The sequence below is a fragment of the Aedes aegypti genome, chromosome 2, assembly GCF_002204515.2.
Source record: "Aedes aegypti strain LVP_AGWG chromosome 2, AaegL5.0 Primary Assembly, whole genome shotgun sequence".
Lineage (NCBI taxonomy): Eukaryota > Metazoa > Arthropoda > Insecta > Diptera > Culicidae > Aedes > Aedes aegypti.
The window spans coordinates 307,438,130-307,458,572 of NC_035108.1; the positions used below are offsets into that span (position 1 = coordinate 307,438,130).

Genomic DNA, 20,443 nt, shown 5'->3' on the forward strand with positions numbered 1-20,443 from the left:
AAGTAAAATGGACAAATTACAATTTTGGTTAAGCACCTCCTGTCCCTCAGTTTCGGACAGCTTGATTTGTTATATGATATCTTTGTAATTATTGCGTCAGTGTCTCAAAATACTTTCATTTTTCATGGGTTTCGTCGATCATGGTATCAAACATGCAATAAAATTAAGAAGAATGAACATTCAGAACAACATCGTAAAATGTACTATTTTTCATCATATATGAAAGAGGTTTTTGATAGGCATCTTGCAAACTAAGAAAAACTCAAATTATTCTTGTAAATGTTGCAAATGCATTGAATTGGTAATTATAAACTATTCCTATAGTTTACACATTCAATGATGTTCAAATTTACAGAATTCGAGGCATTTCCAGATCGTGTCCGATATTGGGTGCCACTTTTCAAGATCGATCAATTTGGTACTAAAATACGTCATCAAAACGCAATGTCAAAATCCATATTTATATTTTCAAATTTATTTTTGTACACTATAAATATGATAATATTTATCATAAATGGGTAACACGAGTCCATAAAATCAATATTTTTCGAATTATGAATTTTGTGGCTTAAGTGTCCGGTACTGGGGGATCTCCCCCTATCATTTCAAATTTATGAAACCCAAATTAACCATCTGAAATCAACTTTTATAGATTTTAATTGGTTCAAGAGAAAATTTATGGAATTCGTTAAGGCGAAATAGGCCATCAAAAATTATTCAATACAACACTTCGTTGCAAGTACTCAAAAATGAGAATGCACGAGTTTTTGCGAGTTGGGTAAATTAGATTCAATTTTGGATCCTCTGCTTTTTGCGTGTGCGTACCAGCAAAGCATCCTGTCAAAACAATATTTACAAAACAGACAAACAGGAAGCAAAACTTGTAGAACGTAAAGTCAACGAAGTTTTTGAAATTCATTTGCATTTTTGTTAATCATCCTTTAGGAATCAAGTTTTAAATACTAATTTATTTGTTACGTTTGCTACAAGCTGCCGCTTGAGGTTGTGTGGCATGCATCGCAGTTGCGCGGTGTTCTCCTGTGCAAACAGGAGCTTGAAGAATGGCAATATATCGATGTACAGATTTCCTGCGGATCCCGCCCTGTAAGTATGAATGTTAGGAAAATCCTTTGTTAGCAGGGATTGAATCCTGAGAAAATTGAGAGAATCTCTCACGTATCGCTCTCTGTAACTATCATAACATGCTGCACATTATGAGAGACTGTTTATCGTATACTGCTACAACTTTGATCAGATTGAGGGGATAGTAGTGCATGATAAAACCCCTCTAAATATGCTCCAAACCTGGGGGACACTATTGCTATTGGAAGTTCGTGGATTGTTTATCGTGCCAGTAAAGAAAAACACCTATCCCCAACGGTGAACAAGCGAGAAAAATGGATTTTATCATCGCTCTCTCTTTGGGGCTCTCGCTCGCTGCTTCCATTTATCAGACTTGTTACACCTTGTGATACAATGACGATCGTGGACCGCAACAGATGGGATGTTTTTCTTTGCTTGCTTAGATCGTGCTTCATACTCAAATGAGAGCGAATTCTGCAATGCCTGTTTGTTAGCATATGTGCCCTGTAGGAGTTGGAATTCTAGATCAAAGTTCAGCTATGAGGACAGAAACTGTGCAATTTCGACCAAAAGCAATCGAGCTTAATAAAACACAAGTATTTACGGGATTGACTTGAGGGCACACAACTTGTTAAACGGAAGCCTCGTCATCATCATCGCTACTGTAGTCATTCCAAGCAAATCACCGAGGATTTATTCTATCAGAGTTTTCAAATAAATTCGTTAACAGTGCTTACAGGAAATCCTACAAGAATTCCTCAAAAGGTCCCTGCGCCATTTTTTTCAATTCTCGAGCCATTTTCACATGCAGTTCTTCGTGAATTCATCTACTGCCTATCTCATGAATTGCTTTAAAAATATTCCAGGGATTATTCTTGGAAATCTGTTTAGAACTCTTCCTGGAATTCTTCAATAAATTCGACCAGTGATTCATCATTAAGTCTATGCAGTTTTTTTTTTTCTAGAAATTGCTCCAACATTTCCTCCACCTATTTCTCTTTCAGCTCTTCCAAACAATTCACGAGCAATTTTTTAAGTAACATTTCCATGGATCCTTTAAAATTTAATTTGAGGTTTATCACAAGCAAATATAACAGGAATTTTTCAGACCATTTCCATACAAGTTTTTTCGATGATCTTCAATGTTTTTCCAGAAAATTCTGCAGGGTTTTATCCAAGAATTCAAGTGAATAATTTTCAACAGTTATCTTAGAAATTCATATATAAAAACCTTCAAAGCATCCTCTAACTTCTGAGGATGTTTCTGGAGTTTATTGAAGATCCTCGCAAGAGTTGATCAAGAATTTCTACACAATTTCCATCAGAGATTACTATAGGATTTGTTATGGCGATACTACAGGGATTTTTTTAAAGAATTTCTAGAGAAACCATGAGAGGAATCTGTGGAATGTTTTTTTAAGGTGTGTTTAGAGAAATTCTTGTAAAAAATAAACGACAATTCTGGAGAGAATCCTCAAGATTCAGTGGAGGCATCTCTAGAGAAATTATTGCTTAAGTTTTGTCCTAAACGGAAATCTTTTTCAAAGAATCTCTGCTGTATTCACGAAATGCGACAAGACATAACACTTATAGTTCTTTCTAACGTCAAGAAAGCTTAAAAATTACTTTTCTGTCGACCGGTTTCGGGCGCGATGTAGCCTATCTACGGGACAATATCCGACCCGGGTCAGACAGGAAGGTAATTTAATCTCTGCAGTACTTTCTGCAGAAATCATAGAAGGAATCTCTGGAATAATGGGAAGTATGCAATTCAACAGAAAATTTATCGCCTATCTCGATGCGTGGGAAATTTTTTGCAAGAAATGTCAATTCAAATTCAATTGCGCAGAATTTTTTACTTTTCTTGAGCGGAACAGCATACCTAGCTTAATTGTTAACGGTATTCTAGTGAAATCGATTGAAAAATCACGGGATGAGCTCCATAATTTTATTGAGAAATTTGTAATATAATCTTTGGAGGAATTCCCTAAGAATTTCGTGGTGGAATCTCTGAAGTAATTTTAAAGGTACCGTCGATGGGGGTGACAATGGGTCTAGGGGGTGAGATTGGGTCAAAACGGAAAATTATGATTTTTGTAATATATCAGCTAATAACGCTGATATCGCTAGAAATAATCATTCATATGTTGGGGAACATATTATTACACATAATTAATCACAATATACATTTTTAGAATTAGTAGTTTTTGTTTGATATATCAATAAACTTGTACGTTGAAACTAGATAAAATTTACAGCACTAAATTTCTCCTGTGCAAAGTATAACGCATGTACTTTAACCTCTATCGTTGTGTTAGTAGAAGGTTGAAAGACTTTTCATTACACTTCACAAGTATTTTCCGGAATCTAATTGATTTTATTTTTCCACAAAAATTTTTTTTTTTCGGTACGGTGTCTAAAACATTGAAAATGGGGGTGAGATTGGGTCAAGCAAGAACGATAGTAAATGAAATTGCAAAACCATTTGACATTTTACGGTGCCGGGTGTTCTTTTTCCTCATTAAGATGTGTTTATTCTTTCTAAATACAGCATCTCTGAAACATCAAACAAGTCTACTTGAGGATTCCGTGCGTGGAATATCAATGCATTTTGACAACTTCTCAAACCAGCAACTGTGATTCGTGGGCAGCAACATATTAAAATTTTATCAATTGTTTTGTTTTTATAAATTTAATTATTTATTAGTGTTTTAATATTACAAAAACATCTCACGAAAGTACGAATGAGTTGGATTGCTGAAATACCGGTACTATGACGTCAAAATCTGCCTGAAATTTATTGATCGTGGAATGTCGCACCGAAATATAACTATTTGCGAGGGTTTAAAATAATCACTGTTTCAGTACACCTCTAGGAATACTGAATAGGCTCTATGGCAATGGGGATGAGACTTTGAAGATAATTTGAGGGAAACAAACAAGTAAATTTATGTAAACTTGACGATAAATGTTGGGTCTTATATATTTTCTCAGAACTCTTCAAATTTTTGGTATAATCGTTCTTTTAAGTGAGTTCATCATACTTGTGAAACATCTTAGATATCTGTTCGTCTTGTTTGCATCGTATTTCATCAATATTTTTCAGCTGTGAAAGGTTTTGCAATCATATTCTCAAAAATAAGTTATTTCAAAAATAGTGACCCAATGTCACCCCCTCTATGGGGTGAGATTGGGTCATTTTTCATTCACTTGTAGTGCCACTGTGAATAAATATTTTTCAATAATTTTTTGAACAGTTGTTAATGTACCATCAAAGTACATACACACCAAATTTGAAGTTTATTGGAGCTAAATTGCGATAGTTATTCAATAAACAAATCGTACATATGCCTTTTTGACCCATTGTCACCTCCAAAGACGGTATCTTTATAGCAATTCTTGAAAAAAAAAAACTAAACGACAATGCTAGAGAAATCTGTCAGAAATCAGTGGAGGCATGGCATATCTCGAGAAATTATTGCTTGAGTTGTATCCTAAACGGAAATCTTGAGCGTGAAATCGATTGAAAAATGACGGGATTAACTCCATGATTTTATTGAAAAATTTGTGATAGAATCTTTGGAGGGATTCCTGAAGAAATTCATGATGGACTCTTTTGAGTAATTTCTGGGGTTTTCCTTAAAAATCCGGGTTGAATACTTTAAAGTATCTTGATTCAATGGATAAATTCCTTAAGAATGTCACTAAAGAATCTATAAATGAAATCTTTGAACAAATACATGAACTAGATTCTGATTAAATTCCTGAAAAAATGCATACAGAAATACAATTTTCAAAGAAGTAAAAAAATGTGCGGTCGGATTTTTTGAAAAATTCATATGAAAACTTTAAACTTCTGATTCCTGTTTGGATTATTTTCCGTTATCTTGATTCCTGTATGATCTCTGTTTGGTTTTATCGCTACCAGCCCTATACAAGTTTTATTTATTCATTTATTGTAACAACTTATTTCAGCTGTGAAAAATGGGTTGAATTCTGCAAATCAGATCAGATTACTGAAATGCTGGTCCTTCAGGGCGTAGCAAAACTGCGAACTTCGTCATTCAGCGTCTGTTCGGATCACTTCGAGAACCGATGCTTCGTGAACCCAAAGAACACCACACAAGGGTGAGTTCAATAATTTGATGTATGTTCGAATTGAGCAAATGATCTTATTGTAATTTTACAGTATTTACAAAGGAAGCATTCCGACGATCATAGCCGGTCATCCGGTATTGGTGTCAAACTTCAATAAGGCCAATCAAATAGCGGAATATCATGCTTTTGACGCCAACCAGCAAGACGAATCTGAGCAGTTTGCAGAAAGAATGCCTGTAGAGGTGCTTCATAACGAATCAGAAGAAGTGATAGAACCTACTCCTCCGGAGCAAGCAGTCGAACCAGCTCCTCTTCCCGAGATTAGCGGAATCATCAATCCGAGCACATTTGACTGCGAATGCGAACAGAAAAGCGAATACGAACCCAAATTCTACGCCGAACGGTCCCGGGCAGTAGGTTTAGTTGAGGAATTGGATGCCACCAGAAAGAAGCTTCGGGAAAGTAAAAAGCCATACCACCGTAACAAACAGACTCTTCAGCGGGTAAATGAAAGCATCGCAAGGCTGAAGGATAAAATGCGAAGGTATGCCTCGGAACACCACATAAAGGTGGACCTAGACTCGAGTGGTGGTGAAGATGAAGAATATGGGTTTCCCAATGTATTATAATCAGGGTGGGCAGACCTACCATGAAACAATACACAACGGGTAATATAAATTCTAAGTAAAAAAATTCAAACAGTTAAATTGCTTTTTTGATTTTTGGTGAAGAAATTCTTAAAGATCATTGACTTTGTATAGGTCCCTATCCCTAAGGATGTTATGACATTATGACATAATTCAAAGTTATCTGTCAAATCGTACACTTCAGGTTAATTATCAGAACTCCAGGTCTGAAAGACTTCCTGTAAGAGGTGGTGTTCCCCAAGACAGCATTTCGGGACCAATATTATACAATATTTTCACATCTGACTTACCTGAGTTACCTCAGGGATGTCGAAAATCCTTGTTTGCGGATGACACAGGCCTCTCCGCCAAAGGACGCAGCCTGCGTGTCATCTGTAGTCGATTGCAAAAAAGTTTGGATATTTTTTCTTCATACTTGCAGAAATGGAAGATTTCTCCTAATGCTTCCAAAACTCAACTAATAATATTCCCACATAAACCAAAAGTTCTTTATTTGAAACCTTCAAGTAGACATGTTGTCACGATGAGAGGGGCTCCAATAAATTGGTCAGATGAAGTTAAGTATCTAGGGCTCATGCTAGATAAGAATTCAACTTTCAAAAATCACATTGAGGGCATTCAAGCCAAATGTAATAAATAGGGGTAGTCGGGGCGATTTGGCCAAAGGGGTGAAATGAGCACCCCTTGAAAACTGCATAAATTCTTGAAATTTCATCTGAGATAACATGCAACCCTAAAGCTGACAAGGAAATGAAGCAATAGACATGCTACAAGCCAGTGTTCTAAACTCAAAGAAAAAGAAATAAATGAAATTCAAAAAAACTGCCCATATTGCCCCGAATGGCTCTTTCAAATTTCATCATTTTAGAATGATGAAATTTGACTGTTAGAATGTTTTTTTTTTTATTTAATCTTTTTGCACGGAGTGTTTATAAATACTAATAACTTTCAAGTGTAATGAAAAAATAATCAATTTTTTAGATTATATGAAATAATTTTACAATCAAAAATATGGTGCTCATTTCGACCCATCGGTACGAAATCGACTCAAAAAATGACAAATTTTGAAAAATCTCTCATTGATTCGGGAATTTTATTAGACAACGGAAATCATACAGATCTAGTATATTGATCTAAGAAATGTTGGAAATTATGCAAAAATCCAAAGTTTCCATAATATTTTCATCACTTTTATCGACTTTTTCTTAAGGTGGCCAAACTGCCCCACTTTCCCCTATGTAAAATGTCTCTATCAAAACTTTGTCTTAAGAACAAGCTTTTGATATTCAAACAAATTTTCAGACCAGCCATGTTGTATGCTGCACCAATATGGACTGGCTGTTGTAATACCAGGAAGAAAGCTCTGCAGAGAATTCAAAATAAAATTTTGAAAATGATTCTGAGGCTTCCTCCCTGGTATAGTACCAATGAGTTACATAGAATATCCAATGTTGAAACATTGGAACAAATGTCAAATAAAATAATTAATAATTTCAGGCATAAATCGTTACAATCTTCTATTGCCACGATTAATGCGTTATATGTTTAGGTTAAGTTAGGTTAAGTAAATTGAAAACGTGTTTTTTTCTCTTATAAGCAGGTGAAATAAACTCACCTGTAAAAAATCTGAACTGCTACGGCAAATCGAATGTAATATGTTGTTAGCAAAATGTTAATAAAATCTTAAATTTGTTTTACCAAATTAGGATGATAGTGTTATCTAATAACACAGAATACCTAGATATAAGAAATGAATGTAATGTTTGAAATGATAGTAATAAAAAAAAGAAGATCAGGAACGTATTCCTTCAGTTTATTGCCTTTGAAAACGCGAGTAGGGTTAAACGGCCATTGTGACGGCCATCTTTGGATTTTGAGCTGTTTCACCTTCAAGATTATGAAAATTAAACCGCACCCCAGTGTCCATTTAAGCAAGCTTTTCACATGATCGAGGTCGGCAAACCAGCCGTTCTAAAACATAGAGTCACTATTGCAGAAATCGGTAAAAGAAGTTGTGAAAAAGTCTCTGGAGGAAATCCTGGAACAATTTTCAGAATAGTTCCAGTGGAAATTGCTGGAGGTATTTGCGTTAGATTTCCTGGAGCAAATCACGGATGGAGTTCTGTCATTATTCCTTAAAAAATCCCTGGAAGAACTTCTAGATGAATTCCTTGAAGAATATGTGGGAAATCTCTAGAGACATTTCTAGCAGGAAACCTGCTCCTGAAAGTACTCTAGGAGAAATCTCTGGAGAAATCATTAGGCAAATTTCTGAAACTTTTCCTCGAGAAATCTCTGAAGAATAATCGGGTAAGTCTTTAAAGCAGTGATTCCCAAACTTTTTTGACTTTCGCCCCCTTGAGGTCAATTGATTTTTGGAATCGCCCCCCTGATAGGTGTTTGAAGTATTTTCATTGAACACTTTACTTTGCTAAAATTTTGATCGATATAATAATGTACTTGTCAGTAATCTATAATAGCAAATATAACTAGCCTATGTGCATTACAGGCTTACTGGCCCAGATTTCACTGCACAAAATAAGTTTGGCTTCTTTTCTGTAATTCGAAACTTATTAATTTGATTTTCTGTTATGTTGATGATTGCTAAAGTAAGTTAAAAAATTTTAGTAATAAATGTTTGACAATTTGAAAATGTCTCAAAACTTAGAAAAAAAGACATTAGAATATTCAAATATGTTTTTTAAATTAAAAAAATCCAGATTTTTAGCTTTGGAGGTTTCCAAACGACATTCTTCCAAATCTGTTTTTGGTTTCCTGATTTGCGTTTTTGGTAATGAGAGGTTATAACATTGGCTTTTGATTTTTGTTTGGTCAAATTTTCTGAAATTGCTTCTCAAACTAGTTTGATTGATTAAAATGATCGTAACAAAATATCAAAACTCTCACCGCTCAGCGAGTACTTAACGGATTTAAATTATTTTTTGTCACTATACACCCTTTTCAGCCGACCTGACCCAGTGACCCACCAAAATATCTCCGACCACAGGAACGTTCCCGAGATTCCTTGGTCACTTTTAGGAGCTAGATATGTGGGCCAGTATACTGACAACGTGAATCCGTTATTTGAATCCGTTAAGTATTTGCTGAGTGGTGAGGGTTTTAGTATTTTTGTTTTCACTCAGGCCTATACGGGTTAACGGATTTCAACGATTTTTGTAGATATTATCGCAGGTTTCTACAAGTGACCAGAGGAGGTTTCTACAAGTGACCAGGGAGTGTCCCTGCGGACGGAGTTATTTCGGTGGGTCATTGGGCCAGATCTGGTGCAAAAAAGCTATTTTTTTGGGACATGCCAAGTCATCTTTATTTATTTCAGGGTGGCCAGTGGAAAGTCAATTTCAAATTCCCGGTTTTTTCCCGGTATTTCAAAAACTTTCCCATTTTAATTATAAGTCAGAAATCATCTTAATATTTTTTTTGCAGCCCATTTATTTTTTTTGACCCATACTGCTTTTGCTAAATTTCAGCCTGATCTATGAAACGGTACATTGTTGGTATGAAGATCGAGTCAATTTTAGAATGAACCATATTTTCAATTTTAAACTAACACACAGTCTTAGTAGACTATAAACTGAGTTTATCAATTGTCATACATTGAGCCAATGTATCCGATTATATTTATCTGAAAAATCATATACATGTTTCAGAATTCAAATTTGAAAGATTTGAATAACATTCTATAAAGACTATATGAAACCCCAATTAGGGATTAATAACAACCATATGGAAGCAGTTTTAATTTCACGTAAAACCTAATGGACATCGATTGTGCATCCGGTCATTACAAATTTAGATACATGGTACAAGATTTGCTAATGCGAAAAATATCTGAGTTTATAATATGTTACACGATGGCGGCCGCTGCATACAATTTGCTAGCGATATTCATAGCTTTTTTTGTATATTTTTTTGAAAGTGAAATTACTGTTTACGAGCTTTCATATTGCTCGTTGAAGAATTTCGCTTCAACTTCCACACAACTGTGATGTTCTGATCGACGCTTATTTTAGTACGTTATTATATTTGGCAAGTAAATTGGGCTAAAGTGTTATAAAAATAGTTTCATTATTCCAGATTTTTTTTCTAAGGACAATGCTACACAAAAATTCCGTCAGCAATTTTTGAAGCATTCGTAACTATGAGATGACATTACAATCAGGGAATCAAAAGACCCAAATGATGAAACGTTTGAAGAATAGTAAAGAATTTGATCTCTTAGTCAGTGAGGAAATATTTTTCATGGATTCCCCCGAGAATGCCAAAAACATATGGGTTTATTCTACGACTGGCGTGAAGTGACTATTGTCGGTCTCGTAAAGCGAGGTGACAATTCTCGACTCGAGTGAAGTGACTCTCCATAGCGCAGTTGTTAATTACACCTATCGTTTGTCTGGTGAGTTGCACGCTTACTGTCAATGATGATGTCACGCTACACGATAAGTGTTCATCTGCAACAACCAGACAGCTCACCAATCCACCGCGAGGTGGATCGTGCTGAGTTGTTGAGTTGAAGGAGAGCGAAAGAAGGAAGGCACAAAAGTCTGTTTGACAGCTCTGCAGAAAGCGCGTGCGCACGGACAGAGCGCGTGCGCACGGAAAGAGCGCCAGTTCGGCTCGATTTGCAATGATCGGTTATTACTATTATTTTTTCGCTATTGGATATTCTATGGTTTGGTTGATCGATGTTAAAGTTTGTTTTAAAAGCAGCTCCACTTATTTTGAAACATATTGCCGTGTACAATAGTAGACAACACAACTAATTTAATTAAAATAATTTGAAATTATAATTAGTTCATATACAAAAGGGGAAGAACGTTTAGGCTGGTTGTGCATTACGATAAAATCTCTTAACATAAGCAATGCTCGTTGTTGGTTCTTGTGAAAGGATCAACATGTTCGGCTTAACGAATCTTATTTTAAATATCGAATAACACCACATGCAGTTGAACAAAAAGGATGTGATTACAATAGACTTTTGATATTTTCAATTCTGAACCACCGCAAAAAAAATATTGGGAATCAAAATTCTCCTGAGAGGGATGATGTGGGGGAGGCTCATTCTAATTAATATTGTCGTTCAATTATGGGGATAAATTAAAATTGTTATTGTTCTATACATACTTATTTATTATAATTACCTGTAAATATTGATACAGCACAATTCAAGTATTTAAATATCAAATAGCAAACATAGATATGGTCGGTGTGCAGACAGACTGAACCAAGTGTTTTTTTTCAATCGAGTAAGAAAAATGTACCCCAAACATGTGAAACATCAAAATATTATAGATATTTACTGTAATAATGGAACTTATCTATTTGATGATACATTTGTATCAAAATAACATGGAAGATTTAAAATTGATGGAGTTCTTTACGTATCCTTAGAGCTCCAAAATTCATCTAGTCTGGTCTGTCTAAACACCGACCATATGATTCTCAAAAACTCATGAGAATGGTATTTTACTCTTTGAACTGTTCTTTAAGATTTATAAATTTAATTTATTATTGATGTTACGAGCTATGTCTGTAGTTAAACTTAATGCTACACAAGAAATATATTTGAATCAAAGTATTTTTATATATAAATCATATGAAAAAAAAATGTTCCAGAAAGTACTCTAGAATTCTTTGGGAGCGTCTCCCGGGATTCTTCCTTAAATCATTCATGAATCCTTCAAATCCTCTCTGGGATTGTTCTGCTGAAAATCTTGAGATTATTTCTGAATTTTCTTCCAGATATCGCTTTGGGATTCATCCAAAATAAAACGTTACCATTCCGGTATTACTTCTGAGATTCTTTCGGATATCCCATTGCGATTATTCTGGACATCTTTTTGGATTTTTTTTGCAGAACTCTGTATGTGATTTTGCGTTTATCTCCTTAAGGATTACTTTTGAAATCCAGGAAATTAAATTCTTTGAAATTCTTGAAAATTGTTTTCGAAATACTATGGAAGATTTTACCATAAATCCTGATGCAATCCATTTGGATATTTAAAGAGGATTTTATCAAAAAATGTACGACTCTACTAGAAATTCTTCGAGAATTCCTCCGAAAATAACTCTAGATTTTTATCCGGAAATACTTCTGGTATTCTTATGAGAATGCCTCTGGTATTCTTCCAAAAATGACTTGAGATGCTTTCGGAAATCTTTCTGAAATTCTTCAAGAAATTCCACTGAGATTTTTACGCCAATATCTTTGAAATACTCCTGGGACTCTTACAAAAATCCTGTTGGAGTTTTTTTTCGGATATCTTTCTATTATAAATTTTTCAATAAATTTTGCTGGGATTGTGCTGTAAAACCTGCTAAGATTCATCCAAAAATACGACTGTCATTCTTCCGGATATCATTCAAGAATTCCACCGGAAGTTTTCGTGAGATTCAACCGTAAATCGTTCTGGTATTTTTCAGAAATTCCATTGAGATTCTTAAAAATATCCTTCTGAAAAATTTTCTGAGAATTGTTTTGGGATTATAGAAGGATTTCCAGAAGAATTCCAAGGCGATTCACAGAAACATCACTTCTGTATGAAGGATCTTCGTTAATATCTGAAATAATCCCATGAGAATTCTAAATCCAAATTACAGTGATATTCAAAAGAATCCCAGAAGTTATTTCGCCAGAATCCCTGAAAGATTTAAAGGATATTCACAGACATCCAGAAGATTTCATGAATATTTTCCAGAATAATTCCGATGTCCAGATGAACTGCAGAAAGATTCATGGAATAATTTCAAACGGGATTTTCGGAATCATTTGAAAGTAACTTTTAGAAGATCCTCAGAAAAAGAAATCAGTAATCAAAGTAATCGAAAAAATCTCATTATTTCAAGCAATGCTCGTTGGTTCATGTCGAAGGATCAACATGTTCGGCTTAACGAATCTTATTTTAAATATTGAATGACACCACATACAATTAAACTAGTATGTGATTACAATTCTGAATCACCGCAAAAAAAAATATTGAGAATCACAATCCTTCTGAGAGGGATGATGTGGTGGATGCACATTCTAATTAAAATTGTCGTTCAATTATGGCGATAAATTAAAATTGTTACTGTTCCATAAATACTTGTTTATTATAATTACTTGTAAATATTGATACAGCATATAAAAAGACATTGGTCCAGAAATTACTCCAGAATTCTATGGAATTTCCCTCCTGGGATTCTTCCTTAAATCACTTATGAATCCTTTAAAACCTCTCTGGGATTGTTCTGGAAATCTAAAGATTTTTTCTGATTTTTCTCTAAGTTCTTCTGGAAATCACAGAATACTTACAGATATCGCTTTTGAACTCATCTAAAAAAATCGTTAGCATTCCGGTACTATATCTGAGATTCTTTCGGATATCCTTTGTGATTCAAATAATGGAAATCAAATTCGAATCGAAATTCTCGAAGATTCTTTCGGAAATTCAATGGAAGATTCTAACAAAAATCCTGATGCAATTCTTCTGGATATTTTTAGAGGATTTTGCCAAAAAATGTACTACGACTCTACTACAAATTCGTCGAGAATTCCTCCGAAAATAACTCTGGCCTTTTTCCGGAAATACTTCTGGGATTATTATGAGAATACCTCTGGTATTCTTCCGGAAATCACCTGAGATGCTTTCGGAATCCCTTTAGAATACTTTCGATGATGCTTCCGAAAATCTTTCTGAAATTATTCTAGAAATGCCACTGAGATTTTTACGTCCATATTCTTGAAATTTGTATGGGACTCTTCCAAAAATCCAGTAGGAAATCTTCCAGATATCTTTCTAGCATTCTTTCGGGAAGCCTCCTGGGATAGTTTCGAAAATCTTTCTGAGGATCCTTCAAATCCTTCTGTTAAGGATTCTTGCAGAAACTCTTCTACCTCTAGACTCTGGGAGTTTCCTGAATTTTTCAAGAAAACTGTTATTATTTCGACTATCTCTCTAGGATTCTTTCGGAAATTCTTCTACAATACCCCCAGATTTCTTTCTGTTATCCTGCTGGAGGACTTCAAAACATCTTTCAAAGATTCTTCCAGAAATTTTACTGGAATTTTTCAAGAAATTCTGCTGGGATTCTTCCGTAAAACCTGCCGAAATTCATCCGGAAATACGACTGGAATTCTGCTTGAATGATAAGCATTCAAGAATTCCACCGGAAGTTTTTGTGGGATTGAACCGTAAATTGTCCTGGTATTTTGTTTAAATACATTGAGATTCTTAGGGAAAAATATACAGGATTCTTAAAAATATCCTTCTGGAAATTGCTTTGGAATTAAAGGAGGATTTCCGGAAGAATCCCAGGTCGATTTACAGAAGAACCACAGAGAAATCACTAAAATATTATCAGGGAGATTTCTAAAGGAATTATTTTAAGGATTCTCGTATATTCCTGAAACAATCTCAGGAGAATTTCGAATGGATTTTGAATGTTTTTTACAGTGATATCCAAAAGAATCCCAGAAGTTATTTCGCAAGAACCCCTGAAGATTCAATGAAAAGTCACAGACATCCAGACGATTTCATGAATATTTTCCAGAATAATTACGATGTCCAGAAGAGCTCCAGAAAGATTTACGGAATAATTTCAAATGGAATTTCCAGAACCATTTAAAAGTCACTTTCAAAAGATGCTCAGAAAAAGAAATCAGTAATCAAAGAATCTCATAGGTATTTTTTTAAAGTCCCAGTGACTGTCCGGTAGTTTTCTTGGAGGATTTCCATTTGAAGTCAAGAGGGATTTTCAGAAAATTCTGCCAAGGATTTAAGAAAATTTTCAAGGAAAATCAATGATAAATCACTAAAAAAATCAAAAACACTTCCTTATGAATTTCCAGAAGAATCACAGAGTTTTTTTTTTCTCAAAATATCTTAGAAAAAAATTCTAAAGAATCACGAAGGAATTTTCGGAATAATTCTGGATATACAAAATTATCTCAGGCAGAAACAATAAAATCAATAGCAATAAATCTGTAAGAATATAAGGAGGATTTACAAACAATTACAGAGGAATTTTCGGATGATTTCCATAAATAAAGATTTAAAAAAATCCCCGTCATCTGGAAGATTCTTAGCAGGATTTTCGGAAGTATTCCACAGGGATTTCTGGGAGAATTCCATTGGGATTTACAAAAGAATTCAAGAGGAATTTCTGAAAGAATCCCAAGAATTTGCACGGAAGAAAGTGAAGTGAAATAATAGATTTTTTTGATTATAGTCTCAGGCGTCTTTCCGAGAGTATTCTAGAATAATAGGTATAATCTAAGACATTTTTCGGAAAGAATCTCAAAGGGATTTTGAAGAACTTTCAAAGAGTTTCACGGAAGAAATACTGAAGAATTACGAGGAAAATATCAGAATTTAAATAATAATTTCGATTGGATTTCCAGAAGAAATCCCGAGAAATTTTGTGAGAATTCCCGAACCCAGATTTTTAAAATAGATTCCATTACACTGGAAAGCAATCATTAAATCATTTTCGGCAGAATTCCAGAATTTTACGGCAGAATTCCAGAATTTTACAGCAGAATCCTGAAAGGATTTCCATAATAACCAAAGATGGGTTTCTGGGATAGTCCAATAGGAAGTCCCAAGGAGGTTATTGGAAAAATCAGAGCGATCAAATAAATAACTACATATAATAATTTCAGAAGGGTTTCTGAAAGAATCTCAGTGAATTTTCAAGATGTCCTCTAGCAACATAACTAATATATACTAATATTTACAACTCAATACTTAATTATAAATTGCGTTAAGGTGATTATAGAACAAAGCCACACCTCAAATTTTCAAAAGCACAAGACTTGAGAACCAAACAGCTCTCACCGTTGAAAATTTATCCCATTAGTCACCACCAGCAAGCAAGCAGATTGATTGGTTTTCAACGCAAACTGTTGTCAGATTCTCCAGTCTTGTGCCCTTGTTTGGCTTCGTTTTATAATCACCTTAAGCTGAGTGTACGCCATCCAGTTTGGGGGCGGATTGACGGTATCGAAGTGGATTAAAAACAATTATAGGAGAACGTGTGGAAAATACATATGAACTGCGCAGAATACATCAGACCGATTTAGCATTGCTGCGCACTTCTAAAAGCATTTTATTTTTATTAAAATGTTTGATAATAGTAGAACGACAATGATCATCAGTTGATTTTCCGCTACTGTTTTTTTTTTAAATCACAATTGTTATTTCTTTCCGTGCACGCGCTCGGGAAATGAATCTGGCCATGGTGCAACAACCGCGCTACATTCGATGAATCCTATGCGACAAAAATTGTCGGCGCTATCCGTCAAATTCGCTCACCAAAGCTATTTTGGTGACTTTAACATCACAGCTCATTTGATTTACACGGCGAGTCACTTCACTCGATTCGACAATTGTCACCTCGCTATATGACACCGACAATTGTCACCTCACGCCAGTCGTAGAATAAACCCAATACCTTAGCAATAAACATGACATATCGAGTGGGGGGATTGTTAGCTAAGATTCATAGAAAGTTGTAAATACAATTAATAAGAGCTTAACGAATTGCAAGCTTGATTATAGAAATTCTACATGAAACATTATAAAAAATCACTTTTCGATAGTTTTTCTTCATTAAAAGGTTTTTACTTGTAGTCCAATTAATTACTGTATTAGAGAGAGTCTTCGGTTAGGCTATTTCTAAAATATCAATCAAATCAGTTTCAGTTGCAAACATTTGTATAAAGACTCTGATTCCATGTTTTGGACCGTTCAGACTGGATGCTGCCACTAGGAAGAACCGGCTATGAATTTGTGGGATACTAAACCATTTCAATTTCCGAAAAGTGGATATGAATCCTAATAGATCACAAAAATGCGTCCCATAAGCTTGGTACAGATGACTAAATACAAATTAGCCTCTTAATAAGGTACCGCGGGGTAAGTGAAAACAATTGATATATTTTACTGCATATGTGAATTAACGTTTTAAACTCATGCGTAAACCTTTGAGGCCATTCAGAACATTACGATAGGTAAGAGATTTCTGAGATTTTTCAGTAATTTTTGCATAATAGAGCAAAACATTGTTAACCTGTCAACTGTTGCTCCGTAACAAGTTGGCGGCGTACAATCTTATTTTAATATTTTCAGTGGAAAAAAGTTGCGGAAAATAATTTCCTGTACCACTTTTTAGTTGTCCTCTGTGACAGTTTCCAACTGCAATAAAAAAAGTTTTAGAATTAATTCGACGTAGACCTAAAAATAACTAAATTTAAACATCGTCAATTTTCTTATCAGGTGGGGCAAGCGAAAAGAAAAACATAACGTGCTGATAATTCAAGAAACACTATACTCAAACGTTAAAAGCTATTAGAAATCATGGAACTTCTCTACAAGATGTTGCCAAACATTACAATATTAATATGTCTACTTCGGGCAGCCAATTAAAAGGAAGACGTTGACTGAAAAGTTGCAATATTAGAGAACACACGGAAATCTCGTGGAATGCCTTTGTTAGCTAATTCAAAACATAAAAATGGGGTATAGGTCTATCCACATAAAAAAGATTTTAAATAGGTACGTTATTGAAGTATTCCGTTTGATTTCTCCCGAAGAGTTATGCGACGTCATATTCGACTTTCTCAAAAACAAATAACGAGCGGTGGAAATTCTACAGAGCAGAAATGCAGTTGCTGTCCTATAATATAAGAACTAACATTGGAAATGTTGCAGTTATAATGTTGTCGAATCATTTCAACTAACAACAGAAGAAAATTCAAGTGAAAAGAATAACATTTTCTTTGTTTACATGTTATTTATGTTATTGTTCATTGGGAAGCCTCAACAAATGTTAAAGCTAATAGAAATCGTGAATATAACTGTTTGTTTTTGAAATTATTGTTCAAAACGGTAAACTTTTCACTTGCCCCACTTTTGGGGCAAGTGAAAAGTAAGGAGACATTTTTCAAAAACTTTTTCTGTATTTTTTTCTTTAATTTTTCATAAAAAATAATTTCATAAATATAATCAGCATATATTTGGTGGGAGTCAAACTAAAAATTATACACGACCTCTTTTGTTTCAATTTAAAGTCTCTAGAATTTGAAGAATCTCAACTATGCGAATTCCATTACCCACTTGCCCCACGGTAGGTAGGTACCTTAGTAAATTTGAGGTGTCCTGTGGAATCTGAAAATGGCCATTTGTAGGATCAATCAAATGCAGGAAACATGGTTATCCAAATCAATCGTTTTCGAAAAGGTTTACACTTATGCGTTTTCCTTGAAATTGTGACTTAAAACTTAAAACAGGGGCATAACAGCACAGAACTCTGTTCACCCGACATAACCCAGTGACCCACCGAAAAAACTCCGGTCACATGAACATTCCCGAGTTCTTTTGGCCATTTTTAAAAACATGATATGTGTACGAGTATACTCGTACAAAAAATCATCTAAAGTATTCGCTGAGCGGTGAGAGTTTTGTTTATTTTTCTTTCACCCAGACCTATACGGGTTAATTGTAGAAACGATTGTAAGGTAAGATAAACACGGTGCCCCGACAGACCGTTATTATGTAAAAAAATTGTCCATCAAATCTGAGTACAGGGCTCGATTCCTGAGGTCATTCTGCACCTCTGGACCAATTTTTAAAAAAATCCCTAGGCGGAATCTCAAGAAATCCGGATTTGAAGTTTTTGACTTAAAATTTCAATATAATTTATATACAAATTACACTATAGCGCCGGGAAATCCTAAAAAAAATCGCTCAAAAAGACGACCAAACTGTTCTCAACTAGTATATAATTGTTATAGATGTTATATTTATAAATACTTTTTACTGACTAAACTAATCAGAGTGGTTTGAGTATGTTTTTATATGGCTTAAACTAGTAAGCTTAGTTCAATGGAATGAAATCTGAAAAACTAAATTTCAATTTACTGTTGATGCTCTTTTCGAAAGAAGTAAAGCTTTCAATGGTTAATAATATTTATTTACAGCTTGTTTTACGACTTTCACACTATGTGACCAGCCCACTGAAGTCTGCCGTATATATTTTTCTTAATATTATTTGCTTCTTTGTTTGTCTTGTACTACTTTTAATGTACCGGGTAACCCCGTTGATTTTTTCACATTTAATCTGAACACTTTTTAATTTGTACCCCGCTAATTTGCACATCGTTCAGATTAAAAATGGTTCAAACGTCATTTAGCTCATGGAACGGAGTAAAGTGAAATGGAACGCTGTGGAACGGAACACAGAATCAAAACAAAACAGGGAAAGAGGTAACCAGAAACACGTTTATAGGGTGACTAGAAGTTCAAATTATAAATGAATCCCGATGGTTTGCATGAGGTATCGTTCAAATTAGCGGGGGTGCACGGTATACGTCTAGTTTTCCACCGAGTATTGTCCTTGAACTTTACGTTAAAATTAACGTATTCTGTACTCTCGTCCACAACATGATTTTGACTACTCGGAGAACATCATTGTCACTTGTCGGAAGTATTCTAAGATTTACAAAGTCTACAACAATTTCAATGCCTAGTTCTATCCGAGTTTCAACATCACTTGAACTCCCACTCTCTAGCTCTGCTATCATGTACTTTAATTATTATTATTATTATTTTCGAAAAACTTTTCAGTTCATTTTCTACGATAAAGCATCGCGATATCGTAAGATAGAAGCATTGCAGTGATGTTTATTTTGGTGAAATTATTTACGAAAGAGAGAACGTATGAAATTAGATAAGCTTTTATCACAGACAAACAGACGTAACACTTAGAACAAATCTCGATCAAAATCATAGTCACGAGGACATGTGCGCCCAATGCTAAAATTATTGTATTTGGCCGACGGGCCAACAGATGGCGGTAGTGTGCAAACGTCAAACGCGAACAAAAACGATGCGAGCGCTGCGGGTGGCGGATTGGCCACCTACCATATTTTTGAATTGACCGTTAAAAAGGTGGTCGATGGACAATGATGAGAGTGTGACGTCTGTTTGTCTGTGCTTTTATTGAGCAACAGTGTAGAAATTTAGTTTGCCATTGCAAGTAACGGGTTCCAAAGCTAATTACGTAATCCGTAAAAGTTGATAATCGTAGCCAGAACAAGTGTTTTTTACTGCAAGGGAGACATAATTGTCCCACGTCCAAGGCTCTTCGACAATTTCAACTACATCCCCATCAAGCACTGCCTCAGGCACAACACAACTGATCCTGCTTCTTTCTCTTCATGCAACCATGTACGTTTGGGTAGATTAAATGGTATCACAAGCTTATCTTAGTTGTCTGTCTTCAAGATAGTGAAAGCTTGCTCAACTGCGCTGCGTTCGATTCCAATAAAGTCATCGCCTACAATGCCAGCAAGTGTATATACAACAGAATGTAATGGTAACTAGTAAATTTCGAAATGCATTTTTTATAATTTATGTAATATCACAAACGAAGTTTAGCTATCTATACACTTGATTGTATATATCAGCTTAATCAGCTTTCCCAGTTATTGTTAAAATATTTGCTGCCACAGATAGATTTGCGTCACTGTGTCGAACGCGACCTTGAAATCAATAAACAGATGACAAATAAAAACAAAGTACATAGTAGCAAGTAACGTAAGTGAGGTTCAAACT

General features: G+C 34.8%; 2 protein-coding genes across 2 annotated transcripts in view; one reads left to right on the plus strand and one right to left on the minus strand.

The window, feature by feature from the left end:
- LOC5568842 (vacuolar protein sorting-associated protein 41 homolog) overlaps positions 1–20,443 on the minus strand; it is a 126,619-nt gene that overhangs the window by 48,092 nt on the left and 58,084 nt on the right. The gene's annotated exons all lie outside the window — the stretch shown is intronic.
- LOC5568810 (THAP domain-containing protein 1 A) lies at positions 841–5,888 on the plus strand. Its single transcript, XM_001658126.2, has 3 exons — positions 841–1,104; positions 5,059–5,211; positions 5,273–5,888. Exons 1-3 carry the CDS (start codon positions 1,013–1,015, stop codon positions 5,808–5,810), a joined length of 783 nt encoding a protein of 260 aa, XP_001658176.1. The 5' UTR covers positions 841–1,012; the 3' UTR covers positions 5,811–5,888.